Source organism: Canis lupus, chromosome 20, assembly GCF_011100685.1.
Source record: "Canis lupus familiaris isolate Mischka breed German Shepherd chromosome 20, alternate assembly UU_Cfam_GSD_1.0, whole genome shotgun sequence".
Taxonomy (NCBI): domain Eukaryota; kingdom Metazoa; phylum Chordata; class Mammalia; order Carnivora; family Canidae; genus Canis; species Canis lupus.
Genome location: NC_049241.1, coordinates 16,028,551 through 16,049,796, shown reverse-complemented (window position 1 = coordinate 16,049,796; position 21,246 = coordinate 16,028,551). Strand labels below are relative to the sequence as shown.

Here is a 21,246-nt window from a genome sequence, read left to right as displayed (position 1 = left end):
TTTCCTTATCTATAAAATAAATGCAAAATTAGATAGATAGATAGATAGATAGATAGATAGATAGATAGATAGATAATAGATAGATAGAATAGAATAGAATAGAATAGAATAGAATAGAATAGAATAGAATAGAATAGAATTGTTGTAAGGACTGGAAATATCATTAAACTTACCTACTTACCTACCAAAGTACTTGGCCCATAAAAGACAATCAATAAATAGTGACAATTTTATTAATTACAGTCATTGTCAGAGTTGCTTTAACTGAGGAGGTAAAAAGGAACACACAGGAAAGAGACATGGGATCCCTGCATTATATTTTGTGCCAACGCAATCCTCAAGGACTTGCTTAGAATAATGGATTTACCATTTCAAAATTCTGTGGTTAATAACATATATAAGGGTCACTATCATCCCCTCACTCACTCATTTAGCAAATTAGACACACGTATTTCTTAACTCAGCAAATCTGCTTTGAATACCTCATTCAATCACTAATTCCTTTATTCCTTCATTTATTTAGTCAGTCAGTCAGAGGAATTTTGCAAGCAGCATACACCAAAATAGGTGCTGGGGAAATAAAGATTACATATAGGCCATGGGGAGCTCACAGGCTTCTGAAGATAGACTGGATGCAACAACACAGATAACACATTTTTCTTGGGATCTACTTTTTCCTTACAAACTTTCAGGGAAGGAAGATTCAAAGATACTCGCTCTGGGAAATTTACTGATTATCTTTTCCTCAGGCTACCCTTTGTTACACTGAGATTAGAGGGGTTCACCCTCCATTCCTTTGGCAGAACTAATTTTAAGCTATTATTTAAGGGGTCCTTTAGATCTCTGAGAAATAGGAGATTCTTGCTTTTCTTTGTCTCCTTTCACCAATACTTTCTTTTAATTAACAGACCTTTTAATAACAGTTTAAGAACAGAAGAAATGAGCAGATAGAACAGCAAAATCCCATATAACCCCACACATTTCCCCCTATTACTAGCATTTGACATTAAGATGGTACATTTGGGGATCCCTGGGTGGCACAGTGGTTTGGCGCCTGCCTTTGGCCCAGGGTGCGATCCTGGAGATCCGGGATCGAGTCCCACGTCGGGCTCCCGGTGCATGGAGCCTGCTTCTCCCTCTGCCTATGTCTCTGCCTCTCTCTCTCTCTCTCTCTGTGACTACCATAAATTTAAAAAAAAAAAAAAAAGATGGTACATTTGTTTCAATCAATGAACCGATGTTTTTACTAGAATCCATAATTCAAGTTTCTTTGGTTTGGCCTAACATCCTTTTTTTCTTTTTTAATCCCAGGAGCCCATCTAAGGCTACCATTTTACACTGAGAATTTTTTTTTTTTTTTTTTTTTTTTGGTCTTCCTAGGCTCTTGTTGGCTGTAAAAGTGTGTCAGCCTTCCCTTGTTTTTGAAGACCTTGACAGTTCTGAGGAGTGATGGTCAGTGTCATTATAGAATCACCCTCTGTTGGAGTTTGTGTAATATTTTCCTCATATTTAGATGGAGGTTATGGTTTGGGGAAAGAAGAACCCAAAGGCAAAGTGCCATTTCACCACATCATATCAATGCTACTACGCTATCAAAATGATTTATGACTGCTGATGTGAGTCTTCATCACCCGGCTGAAGTAGTTTTTGTCAAGATGCTCCTCTGTAAAATTACTGATTTTTCTCTCCTCCCATATTGACCCTTTGGAAGGAGATTGGTATGCACCATCCTCACTTAATGAATAAGGAGTTATGCTTCACCTCCTTTAAGGTACTAAGTCCTTATAATTTATTTGGCATTCCTCTGCATGGGAGATTTGTCACTTCCCTCTCCCCATTTATTCATTTATTTATATCAGTATTCCTTAGTGGACATTTATTTTATACTTTAGGTTATAATCCCATACTCTTTTATTTATTTTTTTTTCAATTTTTATTTATTTATGATAGTCACAGAGAGAGAGAGAGAGAGAGAGAGAGGCAGAGACATAGGCCGAGGGAGAAGCAGGCTCCATGCACCGGGAGCCCGATGTGGGATTCGATCCCGGGTCTCCAGGATTGCGCCCTGGGCCAAAGGCAGGCGCCAAACTGCTGCGCCACCCAGAGATTCCCCCATACTCTTTTATTGATTGTGCTGTTCACATTGTTTCTATATATTTATTTTGTAAAATGTTTTTAAAAAAATTTAGAACTAGGGATGCCAGGGTGGCTCAGTGTTTGAGTGTCTGACTTCCGCTCAGGGAAGTCCATCAGGATCCCTGCAGGGAGTCTGCTTCTCCCTCTGTCTGCATCTCTGCCTCTCTGTGTGTGTCTCTCATGAATAAATAGATAAAATCTTTTTTAAAAAGATTAAAAATCTTAAAACCATAAACTGTGAATGTGTCTTTAAATCCTTAACCAATCTTCTTTACCCTCATATTTGATGACAGGGGACAGAATGTATGTTTTCAGTCAGCCTTCTCCTAGTAGACACTTATGTTCCTTTTGTTTCCATTTTTTGTTGCCATGAATAATGATGTAATGAATACTCTTGTGGCTATATTTTACCCATGTCCATGAGAACTTCCTCAGTATATTTTTAGAAAGTTAGAATTATTGGGTAAAAGGATTCTAAAAAGCTAAGTTTTCTGAAATGTGTTGCCAAATTCTCCTCAAGAACGCTTGTAAAAGGGCCACTTTCACAGACCAGCCTACAAGCTGGGCCTCTTTTGAATTTACTCTGAATACTCTATACTCTGAATCCACAGTGTCAAAGATTGCTTTCATTTTTTCTTCTCCCAAGCCATAAATTGGAGTTTAACAGTGCTATTTCTAAAATTAAACTAATTTAAAGGCTCTAAAAATCATCCAAGAAGAATATATATGCTTCTGGAAGCAACTCGTCATCCTTCCCATCCCAGTCTATCACCACCTTTCTCAGGAGACCTACATTTCTTACTTTTTAAATAATTGGCAATTGCATGAGAGAGATTTCAAATCCAAGTACCAAGGTGGTACTGAGCTGAAGGAAAAGAAGTTACTTACTTCCTTTTTTTTTTTTTTTTTTTTCCACAGCCAACCTTGAAACCTATCCCTAGAAGCTTTATTGGAATCTAGAGGCATCTCAGTATGTTAAGAAACAAAACAAAGCCACTCTATCCTTTCATCTTTGTCCTTGGACAAAAGGAAATCTATTCACTGGTTGTCAAACACATTAGTTCATTAGATGAAGAATATATTTCTTAGCACATCCTAATAGAGCCTAATAAGATAACTCATTTTATATCTGGTTAGTTCATGTAGGAACAGCAAAGCATGATGGAAAATAGAGCTCAATCTCTATGAAAATATTTTTTGGGGGCAGCCCAGGTGACTCAGCGGTTTAGTGCCGCCTTCAGCCCAGGGTGTGATCCTGGAGACCACGGATCAAGTCCCATGTCAGGCTTCCTGCATGGAGCCTGCTTCTCCCTCTGCCTGTGTCTCTGCCCCCCTCCCTCTCTCTGTGTCTCTCATGAATAAGTAAATAAAATCTTAAAAAAGAAAAAAAAGAAAACATTTTTTGTTTTAAGTTTACAGTGTGATATTGGGTGTGTTATCCAGGCTTTCCTAATCCCAGAATCCTCATCTACAAAATACTAATAACAGTAGTCCTGTGTCTCATAGTATTGTTACATGGTTTCACTGTGCCAGGCATATAATATGTGCTCAATACATATTAGATATATTAATGATAAAATAATTAAATATTAGCATACCATATGTAATGTTTCCTTTATCTGAAAGTGTATGGTTATGAGCAGAGCTAAGGTCAAGACCCATAAATTTGATGGGACACAGGCCTCCAGAACCTCACATACTTTAACCAAATTATCATTTTCTTTATTCTAGAGTAACTTAATGTTCATGATTGGAGAGGTCTTTATTTAGGTTAATATTATATATTGATAAAACATTATGGACAAGCTGTTAATCAACTACTAAATGAAGTGTCATTTTCACCTTGGAATGACAGTCTCCAGTTTGTGATTCATGTGCCAATTAGAACTTACTTTACTTTAGTTAAAAGGAGTTGAAAATGGCAATAACATTCTCAGGGAATCTTTAGATAATAGGGCCTTCTTGTCCTTATGTGATAATAATCATGGTAATAAAGAAATTTAGCAAACCTTATTTTTATTTCAAACTTTCTATTTCACAATGGATTCTCACTCATATTTCCTTATTTGATCCTCTCAAGAAGCCTTTTATGTGCCCATTGTTATCTCTAGTTATGAGAAGGCTGAGACCTAGAGAAATTGGACAATATGCATTCAATCATACAAAACGTGCTTGTGTCCTTTTACCCTACGTGATAGCTTCATTCTGCTGCCACTGTTATTATGACCAAACCATACCTTTTCAAATGGCTGCAGCAATTGTAGTGTCAAATATACCAGACTAATACATGTGCACCATAAAATTTTTCCCTGAGAGAAACCTGGTATAGACTCTGACCAGTAGGACAGGATCGTGACTGCATTTAGATCACTCAGGAAAAAAAAAAAAAATGTTTTCCTTTCTCCATAACAGTGAGATTGTTCTACAGAACTCATGAATGTATCCTCATTGTATCCCCATAGGACAATCTTGCATTCCAAACTCTTTGTATGAATATTTCAAGTTGGGGAAATGAAAGCAGCTAGCCGAGCAGTCTGAAAATTTAACAAAGGCAACCTTTGCTGTTTTTTGTTATTCTACCTCACTGTCTTCGATTAAAAATGGCCACTGACAGGATTTTTCTGAAATGAGGTTTAAGTTAAGAATAATCCCAAATATGAGCATCTTAGGAAACTGGTTCTCTGTACAAGTTTCTGGTTAAAAACTTAGTATGGCCTGGATTTAAGCTGTGTATAATGAGGTTTAAGAAATCCAGGGGAGAAATATAAGCTTTCTCAAATAGCACTAGTAATGAAAATTCTATTTATGGGATAATAGTATAAAATTGAAGCACAGTTTCTACTAGTGTGTGAAGAGCTTTAATTTAACTTCCAATTCAGGTTGGAACTAGGCCAGATGGTTAACAAATGTATACTGTGTCTCTAGATAAAATTAATAGAATGCTCACACAGTAAAAGCATAATGATGAGAGAGAATGAGGGAAAAGTCCTTATTTATGGCAATGCTTATTTAAGAAGCACAAAACCAGAGGGGTGGAGGAACAAAGAAAAAGAAAAAATACTTTGGTGTTTTATCTGGTAGTATCTCACAACCATGAGGACCCACATTTCAGGCAAACTTGATTTAGCAAATAGTAGCAAAATCAGAAAAGGTTTTTGCAAAGCTCCTTTTGAAATGCAAGGCTCCTGAGTGCATCTCCTATGGTCTGAGGAAACTTTGAATAAGAGACTTGCTTCAGATTCGTTTTCTGTATTGAGATTTATATCCAAGCTCTATTTCTATATCATATTGGGAAGACTGAAAAAAAAAAAAAAAGGCAGGGAAGAATTGGAGCTAAAAGCAAAATGTTGCCAGAAATGCCTGATATTTGCAGTTAGGATGATGATAGCACCATTTGTTTTGGCTTCCCTTCTGTAACAGTGCAGTTTCAAAAGATTTAACAATAATCTCCATTCTGAAGATCCCTCAAAGACCCCCTGTCTCCATGACATTCTTCATGTATTAATATATTAACTGTACATTTTAAATAGACCACTTATTTTAAACTAGAATGAACTGCCAGCAAATACTACATCACTAACATCATCAACACAGTCAAACTAGATAGATCCTAAAAATAATGCTACAGCCCAGTAGAAGTAGTCTACTATTGTTTATAATTGAATGGGTGGTAACCTAAAGAATTGAAGGTGAGTCACAATAAATTAGCCTGTACTGGAACTCTAAGTAGAGGAGAATTGGCAGGTAACAACTTAGCAGACATTACCTGTCTAAACGTGAGTACCATTCCAAAAAGGTAATTAGAATTGTTAACAGCTGCCAGCTGACTAACTCAGATAACATACGGAAGCCATCTGTCACAATGCCTGGTACATAGTAAGCACTCAATTAATGATTATAATATTCATAAAAATGCTCAGGAGTGTTACATAGGATTTTTTTCTCTCTTTGGAGAATTCTGTATAATTCCTTTCCACACTACCACCATGGTTCTAGATGATTAACTAGGGTTGAAAAACAAGGGTACTTCTCAGCAAAACATGTAGTATCTCACCTGAGAGACCTCTGTTGTCATGATGAGGATATGAGCATGACCACTATGATTGGGCATAATAGCATCTTAGTAGTCAATATATAAAGCAGTGAGATGCAAGAAATTTACTTCTAGAGACATATGGGGATGTTTGTGTGCCCATTTCTTTCACAGTGTGGAGATCTAATTTTAATTGACAAAGGATTCATAAATCAATTTATGTTGAATGCATAGTCATATTGGAGTCCTTAATAGAGAACAGAAAACAAATATCAGCTAGGGTTTTTGCTTTTGAAATAATAACAATAGCATAATGATTATAAGTTGTTTTATTGACTTATTAACACTAAAATGTTGCTAGACAACATGTTTAATGTTGCTTGACAGTGTGTTGTACATGTGACCTGGATTGTATCATTTAATCCTCATAATAATCCTATGAATTATGTACTATTTTTAATCCCTATCCTATAAATGAGAAAATTCATGCTTATAAAGGTAGAGCAAAATATAGCTGATAAGAGCTACATTCTGCTCTGTACTACATAAATAGTATTCTATTATAATAGCTTTATTATTATAATTATAATTTACATAGAATGGTATGTCTTAGAAAAATGAAATTGCATTTAAAAACTAAAGCTGATTGGGGCACTTGGGTGGCTCAGTTGGTTGACTCTTGGTTTTGGATCAAGTCATGATCTCATGGGTCACAGGATGGAGCAGCACATTGAGTTCTGTGCTCAGTGAGGAGTCTGCTTGAAGATTCTCTCTCTGCCCCCCCGCATCCCCACTGATGCACTTGCTCTCTATCAAATAAATAAATATATTTAAAAACTAAAGCTCATTACTAAAATAATTTCATCTTTTGTACATTCCAGTTCTTCCCACCCACTGTCCATTTGGGATGCCTTCAGAAAAGACAGAGGGTGTGAAATCTAAAGTAGTTGATTTAGTGTCTTCTTAAGAAGTTTCAGGACAAAATGGGAAGTTTTCATTAAAATGCATATGTATTTTATGTAATCTGTGTTTTGCATTTATTCTGTCTGTATATATCACATTACCAGTGATAATCAGAAGGATCATGGCATTCATATTTAGCAGTGACATAACAAATTTGAAAAAAATCTCAACATTTAATTAGTAACTGAGTCCTTATAAAACTGTTTTTCTCCTATTAGTAATTTTAACCTAAAATGTAGTCACAAAATATACTTGATAAGACTTCTGTTTATAAAAAAACTTTTAAAATTTTAAGTGTTTTTGATAGTTTAGTTGCCCTACAGTTCTAATATACGGAGTATAAAATGTAACATCCAGAGGAAATCCACCATATTGTATAATTCAATCATACAGGTTGCATTTAGACCCAGGTGTTCAGAACTATTTGTCATGTCTTTTTGCAGGGAGTGGGATTGGTTTGTAAGCAGCAGGAAAACGGCTTAAACAAGTTTCAGTCAAAAAGGGAAAAAGGGACGCCTGAGTGGCTCAGCGGTTGTGTGCCTGCCTTCGGCTCAGGTCATGATTCTGGGATCTGGGATCTAGTCCCACATCGGGCTCCCTGCGAGGAGCCTGCTTCTCCCTCTGCCTATGTCTTTGCCTCTCTCTCTGCATCTCTAAAGAATAAATAAATAAATCTTTTTAAAAAAGGAAACAAAAAGAAGTATTGATTTACAGAAATGTTCAAAGAGACATGTGGGCCTGGGTGGGGCTGGGTATCAGGCATAACTTGGTCCAGGCATGTGGAAAAATCCAAGTGTCTATCCTTTATGTTAGCTTTGGATTTCAAAGATACTCCATTTGGTGGGAAATTATTGCCTAGAAGTTCCAAGTTTCTATTATACTGTCTGAGCAAACCACAGCAAAGAAAGATTCTCCTTTCAACAGTTCTTCTAAAAGCAGTCCCAGAATTGAGTGTAGTTGTCCCTGACAGGTTGCCTTGGTTCTCACAGTTGACCTCTGCAGTGACCATGGTGTACCTGCTCCTAATGGCAAGACCTGAATCTTGTGTCTGTCCTGAAGCCAGAGGTGTAGACTTCCCAATTCAAATAAGATGAAGTAAAGATAGGAAGCATTTTTTTAAAGGAAAATCTTTAAAAGTTCTTATGTTAGAAGACAGCACATTGAATCTTATGAGCTTCTCCATAATTAAAAGGTTTATTAGTGAAGATTTATCACTCCAACCCCAAATGAGGTAAGAAAAAAGATCCAGAGGGTGTCCTTTCTTAACTAAAAAACTTTTCTGTCTCTGTTCAGCCTTACGTCTTTTCTACATTTCTAGCCTTTTGCTGTTATTCTAGTGTAACTTAGATCTTGTATGTTCCACAGTCGTGGCTTTCCACAAGGATTCTACTGCTCAGTTATGGTCATGTATTCCATTGACGTTTAATACCACAGAAAACCATTTCTATGTCTGTCTAATGGCTATATGGACATACCATACTGATAATTATTTAAGGGTTCCTTACACTTGATATCGTAATTAAGGTAAAAGAAGGGTCACAGCATATTGGGAATTCAATAAATTGGTTTTCCAAGAAGCAGACTCTGAAAGGATAATTTTTTGCAAGTGATTTGTTAGAGGAGTTCTTAGAAAGAACCCATAAGAGAATTGAGAAGTGGAAAAGAGAAGAGAGAGTAGCCAGCAGAGTATGGTATCATACGATATTCAACAGAAGTTAAATTTGCCTCAGTCCTGCGGAGGAGCTCTGAAGAGAGGGCAGGTCTCACCCCAGAGATGTCCCACCACCAGTGGCAAGGAGCTGGGCGATTTGTACCACAACACCCAATTAGGTGATTAAGAGCTGACCTTGGAGGTGTGTAAATGTCTAGCTGCTTTCACCTCTTTCTTTGTGAAGGGAAAATTAGCTACAGCAGCTTGAGGGTAGTTGTCAACAAAGAGATACAGATGCAGATATTAACTGTTGAGAGTAAAAGCACTTCAGAATCCGGGGTGGCTAAGGGATCAAAAGGCACACAGGTGGAGTACTGACAGTTTCTGCTGCATTACTTCTATTAGAAAGATATATCTCTATAGGATTTACCACTTCATCCATTTAGGGAAGAAAGAAATTATCCAGAGAGACTTCAGGATTATCACTGAGTTCTTTTGGGGAAAGTAGGAATAGTTGGGGTGGGTGGGACTTATTATTTTTGCCTCCACTTGATTTGGACACTTAAAATGGATATCTACTCTTGTAAAACCACAAATGTTAAAGCTATCAGAATATGATCTTGTAATAGCTGTGGGATCTGTATTGTTTTATGTTTAAATGCATAGAGTTTGAGGCAAGGACACTTGGGAACAGATCCTAGTTCTGCCACCCTTAGTTGTAGGAAAAATAAATGCAATTATCTATGCATGTTGTACACATAGATAATATAGGGCACATAGTTTGTGGTTAATAAGCAATAGCTATTGTGATATTACTACAATTATTATTAAATGTCAAACTGACTCAGAGATTAAGATATTTAGTGATATCAAAAATTGACTTCTGTCTTCATAATCAAAATAATGAACTATGATACAACTATAGGAAATAGACTCAGTCTTTACTGATTTTTTTGTCTTAATGCTTTAGTTTAAAAGCTTTTTTTAGTTGGTTACTTTACATGTATTTGTTACAAACCTCAGAGATACACAGTCATAAAAAATAACAAAGGGTCATGAATTTAGAAAAGTATCAGAGTCTCTATTTTTCTTTGAGAATAAATTTTCTTAGAAATTTGTATTACACAGGTAATGCAGACTTTTGTAGGAAAATAATGAAAAATCGAGATAAGCAGAAAGACGAAAATTGAAAGCATTAATATTTTTACTACTCATCGATAGTAACCTTAAATATCTTTACATATGCATTATATATATATATATATTTAAATTTTTATGATAGGGTATAGACTCTAAAATTCACCAAATTTGGTGAAAATCTTTCTGTGTGAACAATTTTCTTCTAGAACGTAACTTTTTTAAAAAGATTTATTTATTTATTTATTTATTTATTTATTTATTTATTTATTTATGAAAGACACACACAGAGAGGCAGAGACATGGGCAGAGGGAGAAGCAGGCTCCCTATGTGGAGCCTGATGCAGGACTTGATTACAGGACCCCAGGATCACACCCTGAGTTGAAGGCAGATGCTCAATGGCTGAGCCACCCAGATGCCCCTAGAATTTCATTTTTATTTGTAGTTTTGTATTCTTTAATATGAATTAATAAGAAAGCAAGTTATCTGGGAGTGTCTGCCTTCGGATCAGGGTGTGATCCTGGAGTCCTGGGATTGAGTCCTGCATCGGGCTTGCGGCCGGGAGCCTGCTTCTTCTGCGTCTGTCTCTGCCACTTTCTCTGTATCTATCATGAATAAATAAATAAAATCTTAAAAAAAAAACAGTTATCTGAGTTTAATAGTTGGCGAGAATATGCCATTCTACTAAAATGTCAACCTAAATTTGTGGTTGGTGGCAAGGCTTTTTAAAAAGCTTAGTTTTGGGGCAGCCCGGATGGCTGAGCGCTTTAACGCTGCCTTCAGCCCAGGGTGTGATCCTGTAGACCGTGTATCGAGTCCCACGTTGGGCTCCCTGCATGGAGCCTGCTTCTCCCTCTGCCTGTGTCTCTGCCTCTCTCTCTCTCTCTGTGTCTCATTAATAAATAAAGTCTTTAAAAATAAATAAATAAAAGGCTTAGTTTTTTTAAAAAACTAAGTTTATTATAATAATTATTTTATTTTGTGTTTAACCAAATTCAAGTTACATTTGTAACTATATACTAATTCTGAGAAAAATAAATCACACAGCGATTGGGGGATGTTTCCTGACAAATATGGGAGCACATGTATGACTTTCTATATTATGTCTATCTTTGAGTTGCACGGAAGGGTCATCATTGCCAAAAAAAAAAAAAAAATCCTTGGACTTTATATCAGTTTTGCTTTATTTAAAGCCTTTACTGAGTCACCATCACCAATATTCTGTAGTTTACCATTCAAACTCCACAGATCTTTGTCATCTACTTTGCATTTGACTAGATAATTCCCACTTTACTTTTGTTGACTTGTAGAAATCCTGTATCTTTGATAAAGTTTATAATCTGGCTTTATAAAATGATTTACTTTTATTATTATTAATTTAAAATGTATTTAGAATAGAAACATTTAAATCATCTGGAAATCTATAAGAGAATGAAGAATGATTTGACACTAGAAAAGGAAAGATGTTTAATGTAAATGGATTGGGGATTTGTTATTATAAGTGATTAGTTTATTAGGAAATACTTTCCCGCTCTAATTTTACATAGACCCTGCTGTCTTTTTATCTGTAGAAATAAGGTCTTTCTCATCATGAATTTCTAAGTCCATCCCTTATTATTATCGAAAAAAAATCTGCATGTAATAGGATGCAGACATTTCGAGACTGTGTGGTGCAGGTCACCTGAATTTTGAGCAACCAATAATTATTAGAATGGTTAGGCGAATTCTGAATCATTAAATAATTTGAAAGTGGTCTAGTTTGCCCATTCCTTGTAAAAAGCAGAGAGAAATGATTAGCACTTAGGTTTAGACATTATAAATATATTTTTGCTATTTTCAAAGATATTCATACTAGACTGAAGATACTAGATATCAGATTAAGTTAAACCTATAAATAAAGGAACTCCACAAATTCTAACAGGAATAGGGTACAATATAAAATTAACTTTTATAGGGTTTTTGTTATTTTTGTTTTAGATAAGCTATAAGTTAGTGCATTCTTTTGAAAATCATGAAATCTACACCCCCAATTTATATAAGTCTATTTTATAGTACTGGTCCCCCATGATAATCTAGCTCACTCATCACATATATCTTCAGTAATCTGTTATTGCTAAATTAGCCATAGAGTAATCTGTATTTTTGTCTTAGCATCTATAAGTATAGAAAAAGCTTGCCTATTCTTAAATGTCACATGCTTACAAAGAATTTCCTGACCACCATGTATACATTGATATAATCTTGTTCCTATTTCTGCACCCTGTTTCCTTTGTTTCATTTACTGCAATTTACAGATGTATTATTTTTTATTATTTATTTATTGTATGTTTCTCCACTGGTCTTTAAGCAACATGAGGGCAGAAAACAGGTTTATTTTATTCATTGACTTATTCCCTGATTATAGTACCATGACTTGCACATCTCTTAATAAAGTGTTATAAATTGCTGTATGAATGGATGGTGAATGATTGCATGATCTGAAAACTAGTCACAATATAATAGATCGATGGAAAATTTTTCCTTGAGAATTATTCTTAAGGACACTCTTCTTTTATCCTACTGTCATAAAGACTAAATTGTCTTCTATTCTAATGAGGTATAACTGTTTAGTCCAGTCCCTGATATTAGTTGGAGGAGGTTGGATGGAAACCCGTTGCCAGGGAAAGTCAAGTACAGCAAATCCCAAGCTATTCTTGAAATCCCGAACTTTCAACAGGAAGATGAAGGCTTCTATGAGTGTATTGCAGGCAACCTTCGAGGGAGAAACCTTGCAAAGGGTCAACTCATTTTCTATGGTAAGCCAATAGAATTTCAAAAAGTTTATGAAATATTCAGTAATATCCTTCATAGTAAGTAGTGAAAGTCATTAGCATGTTGTGGAAGAGTGTCATAGGAGAAATAAAGAAGACACATGTCTGGATTAGGATATTTAATACAATGATGGACAGGTAGGAATGACCATTTTTAAAATATAGCTTTAATTCCATCATGGTTGTTGCATGCTACTGTTTATTATAATTGCCTTGAAAGTATCAGCAGTGTCACATTAAAGCTATAAAACTTTATAACACAAAGTGCCATAGAATCCAATATACATCCCATAAAACATTCAGCAACAGCCCATGAGAATCTTAATGATAATTCCAGGTAAAATTCACAAAAGAAGGGAAAAAATGACAGGAGAAACATAATATTGAATGGTAGTTTTCAGTATTTGTTTCTATTTTCCAGATTTTGTCTATTCATATGTGCATAATAGAAAAATAAAGTCATTACTTTACTTAAAATACATGTTTGTCTCAATTACCAGAATCTCAAATGAAAGCATATATTATATAAAAATTGTCTTCATGTCTTCGTTTATCCAGGCCAAAATACACACTTGCATAAAATTTGCTTCTTCTTCTTCTTTTTTTTTCTACAGCAAATAAACGATAAAATACGCCCAAGAATTATCAAAATGTTTGGTGCAGTTAAAATATTCTTAACTTCTTTGCTAAATTTAATACATCCATATTGGAGAATGTTTTAAGACTGTATTTATACATGACCAAAAATACTTTCCTATTTGCCATGTTTCTTTGTGACATGTTTACAATCAACGATAAAGTAATTGGAGAAAATACATATTTTTTTCATAACTGGAAAAGTCTAAGGTATTGTAATTACCTCATAGGAATGGTGATTGAGTATCCTGTGGGGAGAACATATTGTGCCTTGGTTATATTATTTTCCATTTCCTTTAGAATTTCCTATTTTAACCTTGGATGGAAAGTACTATTTTATATATAGAACATGATATCCTGCTGATTATTCCTCTACAGTTGTAGTTATATATATATATATATACACACACACACATATATAAGAATTATTTCAAATCTAGCATCCATTGTAAATAAAATAGTAAGGATGTGACTGGAAGTATTTTAGTCACCAAAGTATTAAAGGCATTGCAAATTTTTAGTGATATTTTATTTTTCTATTAAATAGACAAAGATATAACTACATGATTAAACAGAAAATGAGGGTATCTTTAACCAGAAGTCAATAATAAAGTACTTTCTCCCATATCTATACAGAAACTGTTAACTTACACAGCAAATTTTACAAATATTAATTCATGTAATTGTTAACAATAGTAAGAAGTAGAAACACGTGTCATTAGCCATTTAATGAGTTCAAATGATCCTTGTGGAGTAATAATGAATAATTGGTCAATAGGACAAATATTATGCTTCTTCCTCACCTATTAATTTATTTGTCATTGTGCTCCCAAAGGAGCAATTGAGTAATTGACTCAATTACCTGAGAATTGCATAAGACCTAAAAATTTTAAGAACAGAATCAGGTTTATTATATTGCTGTGTTTAAGTTATAATTTGGAACCCTATCCCTCTATATCGTATCTCTATAACCTCTAAAAGAAATTCTTAAAGTATTAATATCATTATAGAAAATGTAACATATTCAGGGACATTAAGTAACTTTCCATAACCATTCAGTAGGGAAAAAATAAAGTCTAAAATCCAAACCTGTCTATTGACTTGAAACCCTAACTCCTTTCATGAATTAACTGTGTGAAACTTTGGTTTTCAATTTGAAGAATCCCAAGAATTTACATATTAAATAAATATGTTTTAAAATTATAATTACTGCCCTAAGCAACAAACCATATATAATTCAACTTTTATTAAGCAATATGAATTATATGTTAGCATGAATTTCTTCTTCCAGGTCAAACATATGCTAAGACAATTTCTAAACAATCATCTTCAAATTATAAAATTTTGGTAATAACGTTTAGAAACATGATTCCATTTTATCCATGCATCTACTTCTTCTAAGTCTTGCCTTGATTTGTCCCTTAAAACAGTGATAAGCATGTTCTGTAACTGGAAGTCATCCTGATTCCCACAGATGGCAATCCCAGGCTTAGTCATTACTACAGTGAAACATCACGATTCCTTCTTCTCAGCAACCAGCTCCCTAAAGGACCTTTTATCTTGGTGAAGCAGACGTTGCCGTGGGAAAACCCTGGAAGTCAGACATACTTGTATAACATTTCAAAAACTCTCAATCCCACTTCTTACTTCAACCACTGCTATAGTGAGCAGCTCTTTGTAGGTGTAACCTGATAGAGTCTCATTTCAGGTGCCACAGAAAGTCCATCTGATTTCCTCTTCCAGTTTTCTGTGCTCTCGAGAACAAACTCAGCACATAAATACCCACAACCTGGATATGCTCATACATAATGCCTATACTACCCTTGAATGACTGTGGACAGGAGCCAGTGAACAAATGCTTCCTCTTCCTTTCCTAGGTAGAGAGTTATTAAGACCCCTTCGAAGTTCACAGAAGATAGAGTAACAGTGGCCCATTTGGTGGCCAACCAATAACTGATCCTTGCATTGGCTCTTTCTTTCCCTGTTGACTATTCCTTTTCCTGACACCTTACCTTTGGGCTGGCATTCCCAAAGAGACAGCCCGAACATAGCCCCTTGATTTAGGCTCTGCTTCTGAGGTTCAAATTTTGACTTCTGTATTTTTTAACTATATCTTCTTGAGCAAGTTATCTAACATCCCTGCAAAAATCCTCTACAAATGATTGGAGGGAGAATCAACTGCAATGAGACATATACAACATCTAGCTTGTAATAGCCTGCAGTTACAAAGGAAATTTCACCTGCTCCTAACATATCTGAGGACAGACCTGACTAAAAGAAAGGGATTAAATGACACAGCCCGGCACCCTCATATCATCTTTATGGAAAAAATATTAGTTTTAAAACATTAAATCTATACCCCACCTGTTTCTATCAATGGTAGCAAGGATCATACCATCTTATACCTAAATAACAACTTAATGTAAGTGCCTTAGTACTCATTGTCTTGTCAATGTTTTACCTAAGATAAAAAAAAATTGGACCATAATCCTACTAATATGTAAAAGGCTCATATTTGAATTGTGCTTCAAACTATTAAATTGTAATTATGTCTGATATAGACAGACTTTAGTTAGTTCAGACCAAATATAATCAAGGGCCTTGGTCCACAGTGGATTCAGATTTGGTATACATTTTCTTACTTGACCTATGCACTAATATTTACATGAAATTATTCTCTGGCCTTGTTCTGCATTTGGACCTTTTCCCACAACTCCCAAGTTGCTGTAAAGGTGCATCAAAATGACAAATGGCAAACATTTATCTTATGCTGAAGGACCACTGATATTTATATCAAGATTTCTGTTGGTCCACAATGAGGCTCCTGCATTTCCCTTCCCTCAAGACATGTATTTGCAGCACTGTTGGATCCAGTTAGCTTTGTCCTTCTGCTTTCTATAGATCTTGGAATGTTGCACAATGTTTTGAATAATTGACTTGCCAAGTAGTTGTTCTTCTCTATTTTTGAAACAGCCCCACCAGAATGGGAACAAAAAATCCAAAATACATACCTGTCTATCTATGACAGTCTGTTTTGGGAATGCAGAGCTAGTGGAAAGCCAAATCCTTGGTACACCTGGTTAAAGAATGGTGAACGCCTCAACCCAGAGGTAAGTATCTAAGCTGATATTAAGAATTCACTTATTCTCCTAGGGAAATATTGTTACTACCAGCAACAATTAATGTTCATGGAATGCTGAGTAGGTGCTAGGAAATGTAGTATACTCTTCATATAAACTAACTTATATAATACTTAAATAAACTCAAAGTAGCTATTAATATTATCCCCATTTTTCAAATAAGGAAAATCAAGGGTAGAGAAGACAACTTGTATAAGGTCACACACCAGTCAGTGATAGATCCACATTCAGATATCATCATCATCATCATCATCATCATAATTAACACCCACCAAACTCTTGTATGCTCCAGATCTTATGTTAATGTTTTTCCATGCATTATCTTACTGTGTCCTCATGGCAATTTTATGAGAGAAGTGCTAGTATTATTTCTTCTATAGATGATGAAAACTGGTTTCAGAGGGGTTAAGTTACTTGTTCCAAAGTCACACAGCACCTAGTAAATGTTAGAATTTATATTCTAAATGTAGTCTGATCCCAGGATCCAAGCTCTTAAACATTACCCAGTATCTTGCTTTTAAGAAAACTAATGGCTCTAAACTAATTGGAAATGGAGGATTAAGGCAGTTATCCACATTTTTCAGTCTAAAGCTTATTTTTGTTCAACAGTATGCTGAAAATGAGACAGCATTTTTTCATCAAATTATTCAGATAATTGCGTTAATTCTCCCTTTTACTTTGGACTTGTGGGCACAGCTAGGGACACAAAGAACATCTGGTGTTTAGAAGCTGAATATAATGCCGTTCTTTGTTTTGGTTCTAATGGACTTTTCTTCCTGAATACCTTTTGCATAGAGCATTTTCTGTTTCCTCCAGCCAACTTTTATTATCCTTAAAGGATGGTAATAGGTATACCGAAATATTTTTTTAAAATTATATTTGCTCTATTAAACTATTTCATTATGTATGCACTCAAAATTGTATTTCTATACTCCAAATGGGACTCTGTAACAGATTGTGGCTGTTTAAGCATACTATGGCAGGCTGCAGAAAAGGAGAATTTAGTTTCTCCAACTTCTGACTCAATTAGAATATTATCAAGTCATCACATTTCAAGTCTTTTGGAGACCTTACGATGGAAAGCCAAAGACATTTCTAACCATTATATTCATGTCTAACATTGTTACTAACCGTATTTTCTGCAGTAATTGGAATGGTCAATATTACAAATTATTTTATATGCCAAATAACAGAAAGCACACACTCTGTGCAGACAACGCCAATTTTCAAAGAAATGAGACAACATTAAATATACTAACCACTAAAATTATATGAAAGATGTTTCTTTTTTTAACTTCAAAATCTGTTCAGAATCTTGCAGTATATTAAGTGTCATCTTCATAAACATCAGTTCTCATACACCAAAATATCCTATCTTATAGATATGCACAAATGTTTAATAATATATTCTGGTTAAGAGTATGCCTACATTAACATACTAGCATCTTCACATGACTTTTCTTTTATTAGGAAAGAATTCAAATAGAAAATGGGACACTTATCATAACTATGCTGAATGTGTCAGATTCTGGTGTCTACCAGTGTGCTGCAGAAAACAAATATCAGATAATTTATGCAAATGCAGAATTGAGAGTATTAGGTAAGTCATTTTTTTATAACTAAAAAACTTAAAATGACATTTTAGCAAGTGATGATTATACATAATAGGAATCAAATTTTTATGTAAATTAGAGAGTGCCTTACCTTGAAATAATGGGAAATGTCTAAATTAACTTTAAAAGAATGTGGGGTGATCATTATTATTCTATCTGAGCAATATATTAGGGCTTCCAGTGGAGTACAATTTTGGGTACATCCGAGCCAGGAGAGGGCTCCTCCAAAGCTGATCCTAGCACATGATGTTTTGAGTAGAATTCAAAATTATCCGTTAGAAATGTTTTCATCTGCCAGTTAAAAGTAAAGAAGAGAAAAATCTCAATTTTTAATGATTTAAGCAGATATTTATTTTATCTCTTAACAGGTTCAGGGGTGGTCGTTGAGCCATGGCACTGTGATTGATGATGTTATTCTTTATCCTTTTCCCTCATGCTTATAGCCTTGAGGAAATGACTGCTATAGCTACAGAAATAAAATCCATATTTACGGGAGATGGGGAAGGTAGGGACAAAAGTGACCAAATCTATCCCTGTCATTAGAAAATGCAAAATTTCCTTGCATCCTTACAGTAAAATCCTTTTATGCCAATGGCTAGAACCCTGCCACGTGACCACCCAGACCTCACAGTAAGCTGGGCAGATAAGTCCCTACAGTGAAAAATTGGGAATAGAAGTTTGAGAATGATAATCTCAGTGGTGTCTATTACAATAAATAACCCATTAGTGTCTTTTACCACAAAATTTTCTTAATGGTAAGAAGAAAGGAGATGAAAAAGAGGAAGGATCAAGCAAAGCAACAAGGTTCCATGAGCTTATGGACAATAAACATTGATTTGTTTGTTTATTCTTTGAATCACTACTGTTTATTGAACATTTATGTGTACTAAGCATTAAAATATAATTATCAATACTTAAGTGATTTTTACTTTCATAGAACCTGTAGCTTCACTGAGAAAAAAGGCACTAAATTTTAAAATATGATTATTATGGTCAAAAACTGAGTAGTTGTCAGACTTCATGGCAAGTTGAACATAACCTAAATTGAGGACATTCTTTTTAAGCTGAGATCCAAAGGAAAGGCATGTACAGGTCAGTGCAAGGGCAAAGGAACAATATTTTAAATGCCCATAAACAAAAGAGTATGGCATATCTGAAAGAATTTCAGCTTAATTAGACTAGACTGGGGACAGGCACTGGACACGTGGGTTCCCACATTCATGAAGCTGGAAAGATTCGATGCATCCAAGCAGTCTAAAACTTTCTCACTCTCATGAACTGATATTTGTTCAACATTTATTTAGTGGGGACAAAGTTGAAACTGATAGACTTTTTTTTTTTGTTTTTTCTCAGTCCGCCTGCTTCTACAGAAGGCAGAGTATTTTCATTTTGCTGATTAAAGGCTTGCCTGAAGAAATCTGACATAGTGATAGAGTATTCTTGACTTAATTCAGCGGTATCTTATATTTCACATTTAAGATCATTACAGTGACTGAAATGGATTTGGTGATTTCCCTCATCAGGCTTAAAATCCCTTCTTCTGTCTCTTATTGTTTATAATAAAGAGGTAAATATGACCATGGTTAAAAAGGGTGGATAAAAAAGGAAGTTAACCATGGTTATCTTTACCTCTTTACTGTAAGCACTGTTGAGAATGTGACCCTGTAACTTGCTTTTGTTAATCACAATGACTTGCACCAAACAAAAATGAATTACATTTATTGAACACATACTTTGTGCCCAGCAGTATGCTATACTTCTTTATAGATGTTCTCTCATTTAATTTCCACAGTAAATTTCTGAGGTGATATCTACTGTCATCTTCATTTTTCAAATGAAACTAGAACTCCCAAATGCCAAGTTTGTAACTGGCCTCAGGACAACCTGAGCAAAACAGCTTGAAGAAGAGCTCTGGGTACAAATACTAAATTTTGTCTGGTATACCCCATTGTCACGTTACCACATGTTAATTAAGTGAGTAACTTAACAGTTTTGTTTTTAATTCTATTTTTAGCCTCAGCTCCTGATTTCTCTAAAAATCCCATTAAAAAGAATTCAGTTGTTCAAGTTGGTGGGGATATTACTATCGAATGCAAGCCAAATGCTTTTCCTAGGGCAGTTATCTCCTGGAAAAGAGGAATGGAGAGCCTGAGACAAAGCAAAAGGTAAATAAATCTCTTTTGTGTTATATTTTGAACTATTTTGTAATACAATGTCTTCCAAATCTAAGTCTAATATTCTCTCCTTTATGATAAGCTTATAACTGAGTACTCAGAGATATCAAACATTGCCACATAATAGCAAAAACTAAAGAATCTTATAAACTTAAGACCTATTTGTGTAATTTTGCTGCAATATACTTTGTGCATGCATTTGTAATATATTTTTTAAAATCCTTTAAGACCTTTTCTATATTCAGCTTGAAGATTTTTCCTGACCCAGCCTGCTGAGAAATCAGTGAGAAGAGCATTACACAAAAGAGAGAGACACTTATACACACACACCTGGTGTTGTGGTTTTTAAATAGTCACACAGGTGTTCACCCCATGACAAAAATGAATTCACCACATGAAAAAAATGGTAGAGAGGCTCCTGTAGAGAAAGAAGAGAGGTTTCCTTCTATTCTGGATGTGATTGAGAAATCCTGGATCAGCACTGGCATATTTTCTAGGAGAGTTTAGATGGAGCAAAACAGGTGTTTTTCTCTTTTTAGAATATATTTTATTGAGTTTTACTATAGAACCCTGTGTGCCTAGGGATGACTAGTCTGTAGTTACAGCTCTATTGCAATGACCCATGTATGTTACTGTGTGATCAAATGTGCAATGGAATACTGTTGTGAATGAGCCATTGTGCTGAATATGTGAAAGTGTTTCAGTAAGCTCTTTATCGGTATCATGTGTTATTAATGGACATGCATAGCTAATCAGGCAGGTAATATAAACAAACAAGACAGGCCAAGTATAAGAAAGGACAGCTGAAGTGTAATGCAAAATGGCAGTCTGCCAGTCTTACAAGTCAAAGCTGTGAGTTTGCACCAAACTAGATAGCCACTCCAAATTCAGGCAGATGTTTTTGGTGGGAAAGTAGAACTTCAGACAGAGTTGTACAACTTCAAACATTTCA

General features: G+C 35.0%; 1 protein-coding gene across 2 annotated transcripts in view; it reads left to right on the top strand.

Moving 5' to 3' along the window:
- The window catches only part of CNTN6 (contactin 6), a 270,512-nt gene that overhangs the window by 178,997 nt on the left and 70,269 nt on the right, over window positions 1–21,246 (top strand). For both annotated transcript variants that reach the window (XM_038565825.1, XM_038565826.1), the window contains exons 8-11: window positions 12,532–12,716; window positions 16,341–16,477; window positions 17,978–18,107; window positions 20,135–20,285. In XM_038565825.1, coding sequence (XP_038421753.1) covers window positions 12,532–12,716; window positions 16,341–16,477; window positions 17,978–18,107; window positions 20,135–20,285 — 603 coding nt within the window. The remainder of the gene's footprint in view (window positions 1–12,531; window positions 12,717–16,340; window positions 16,478–17,977; window positions 18,108–20,134; window positions 20,286–21,246) is intronic.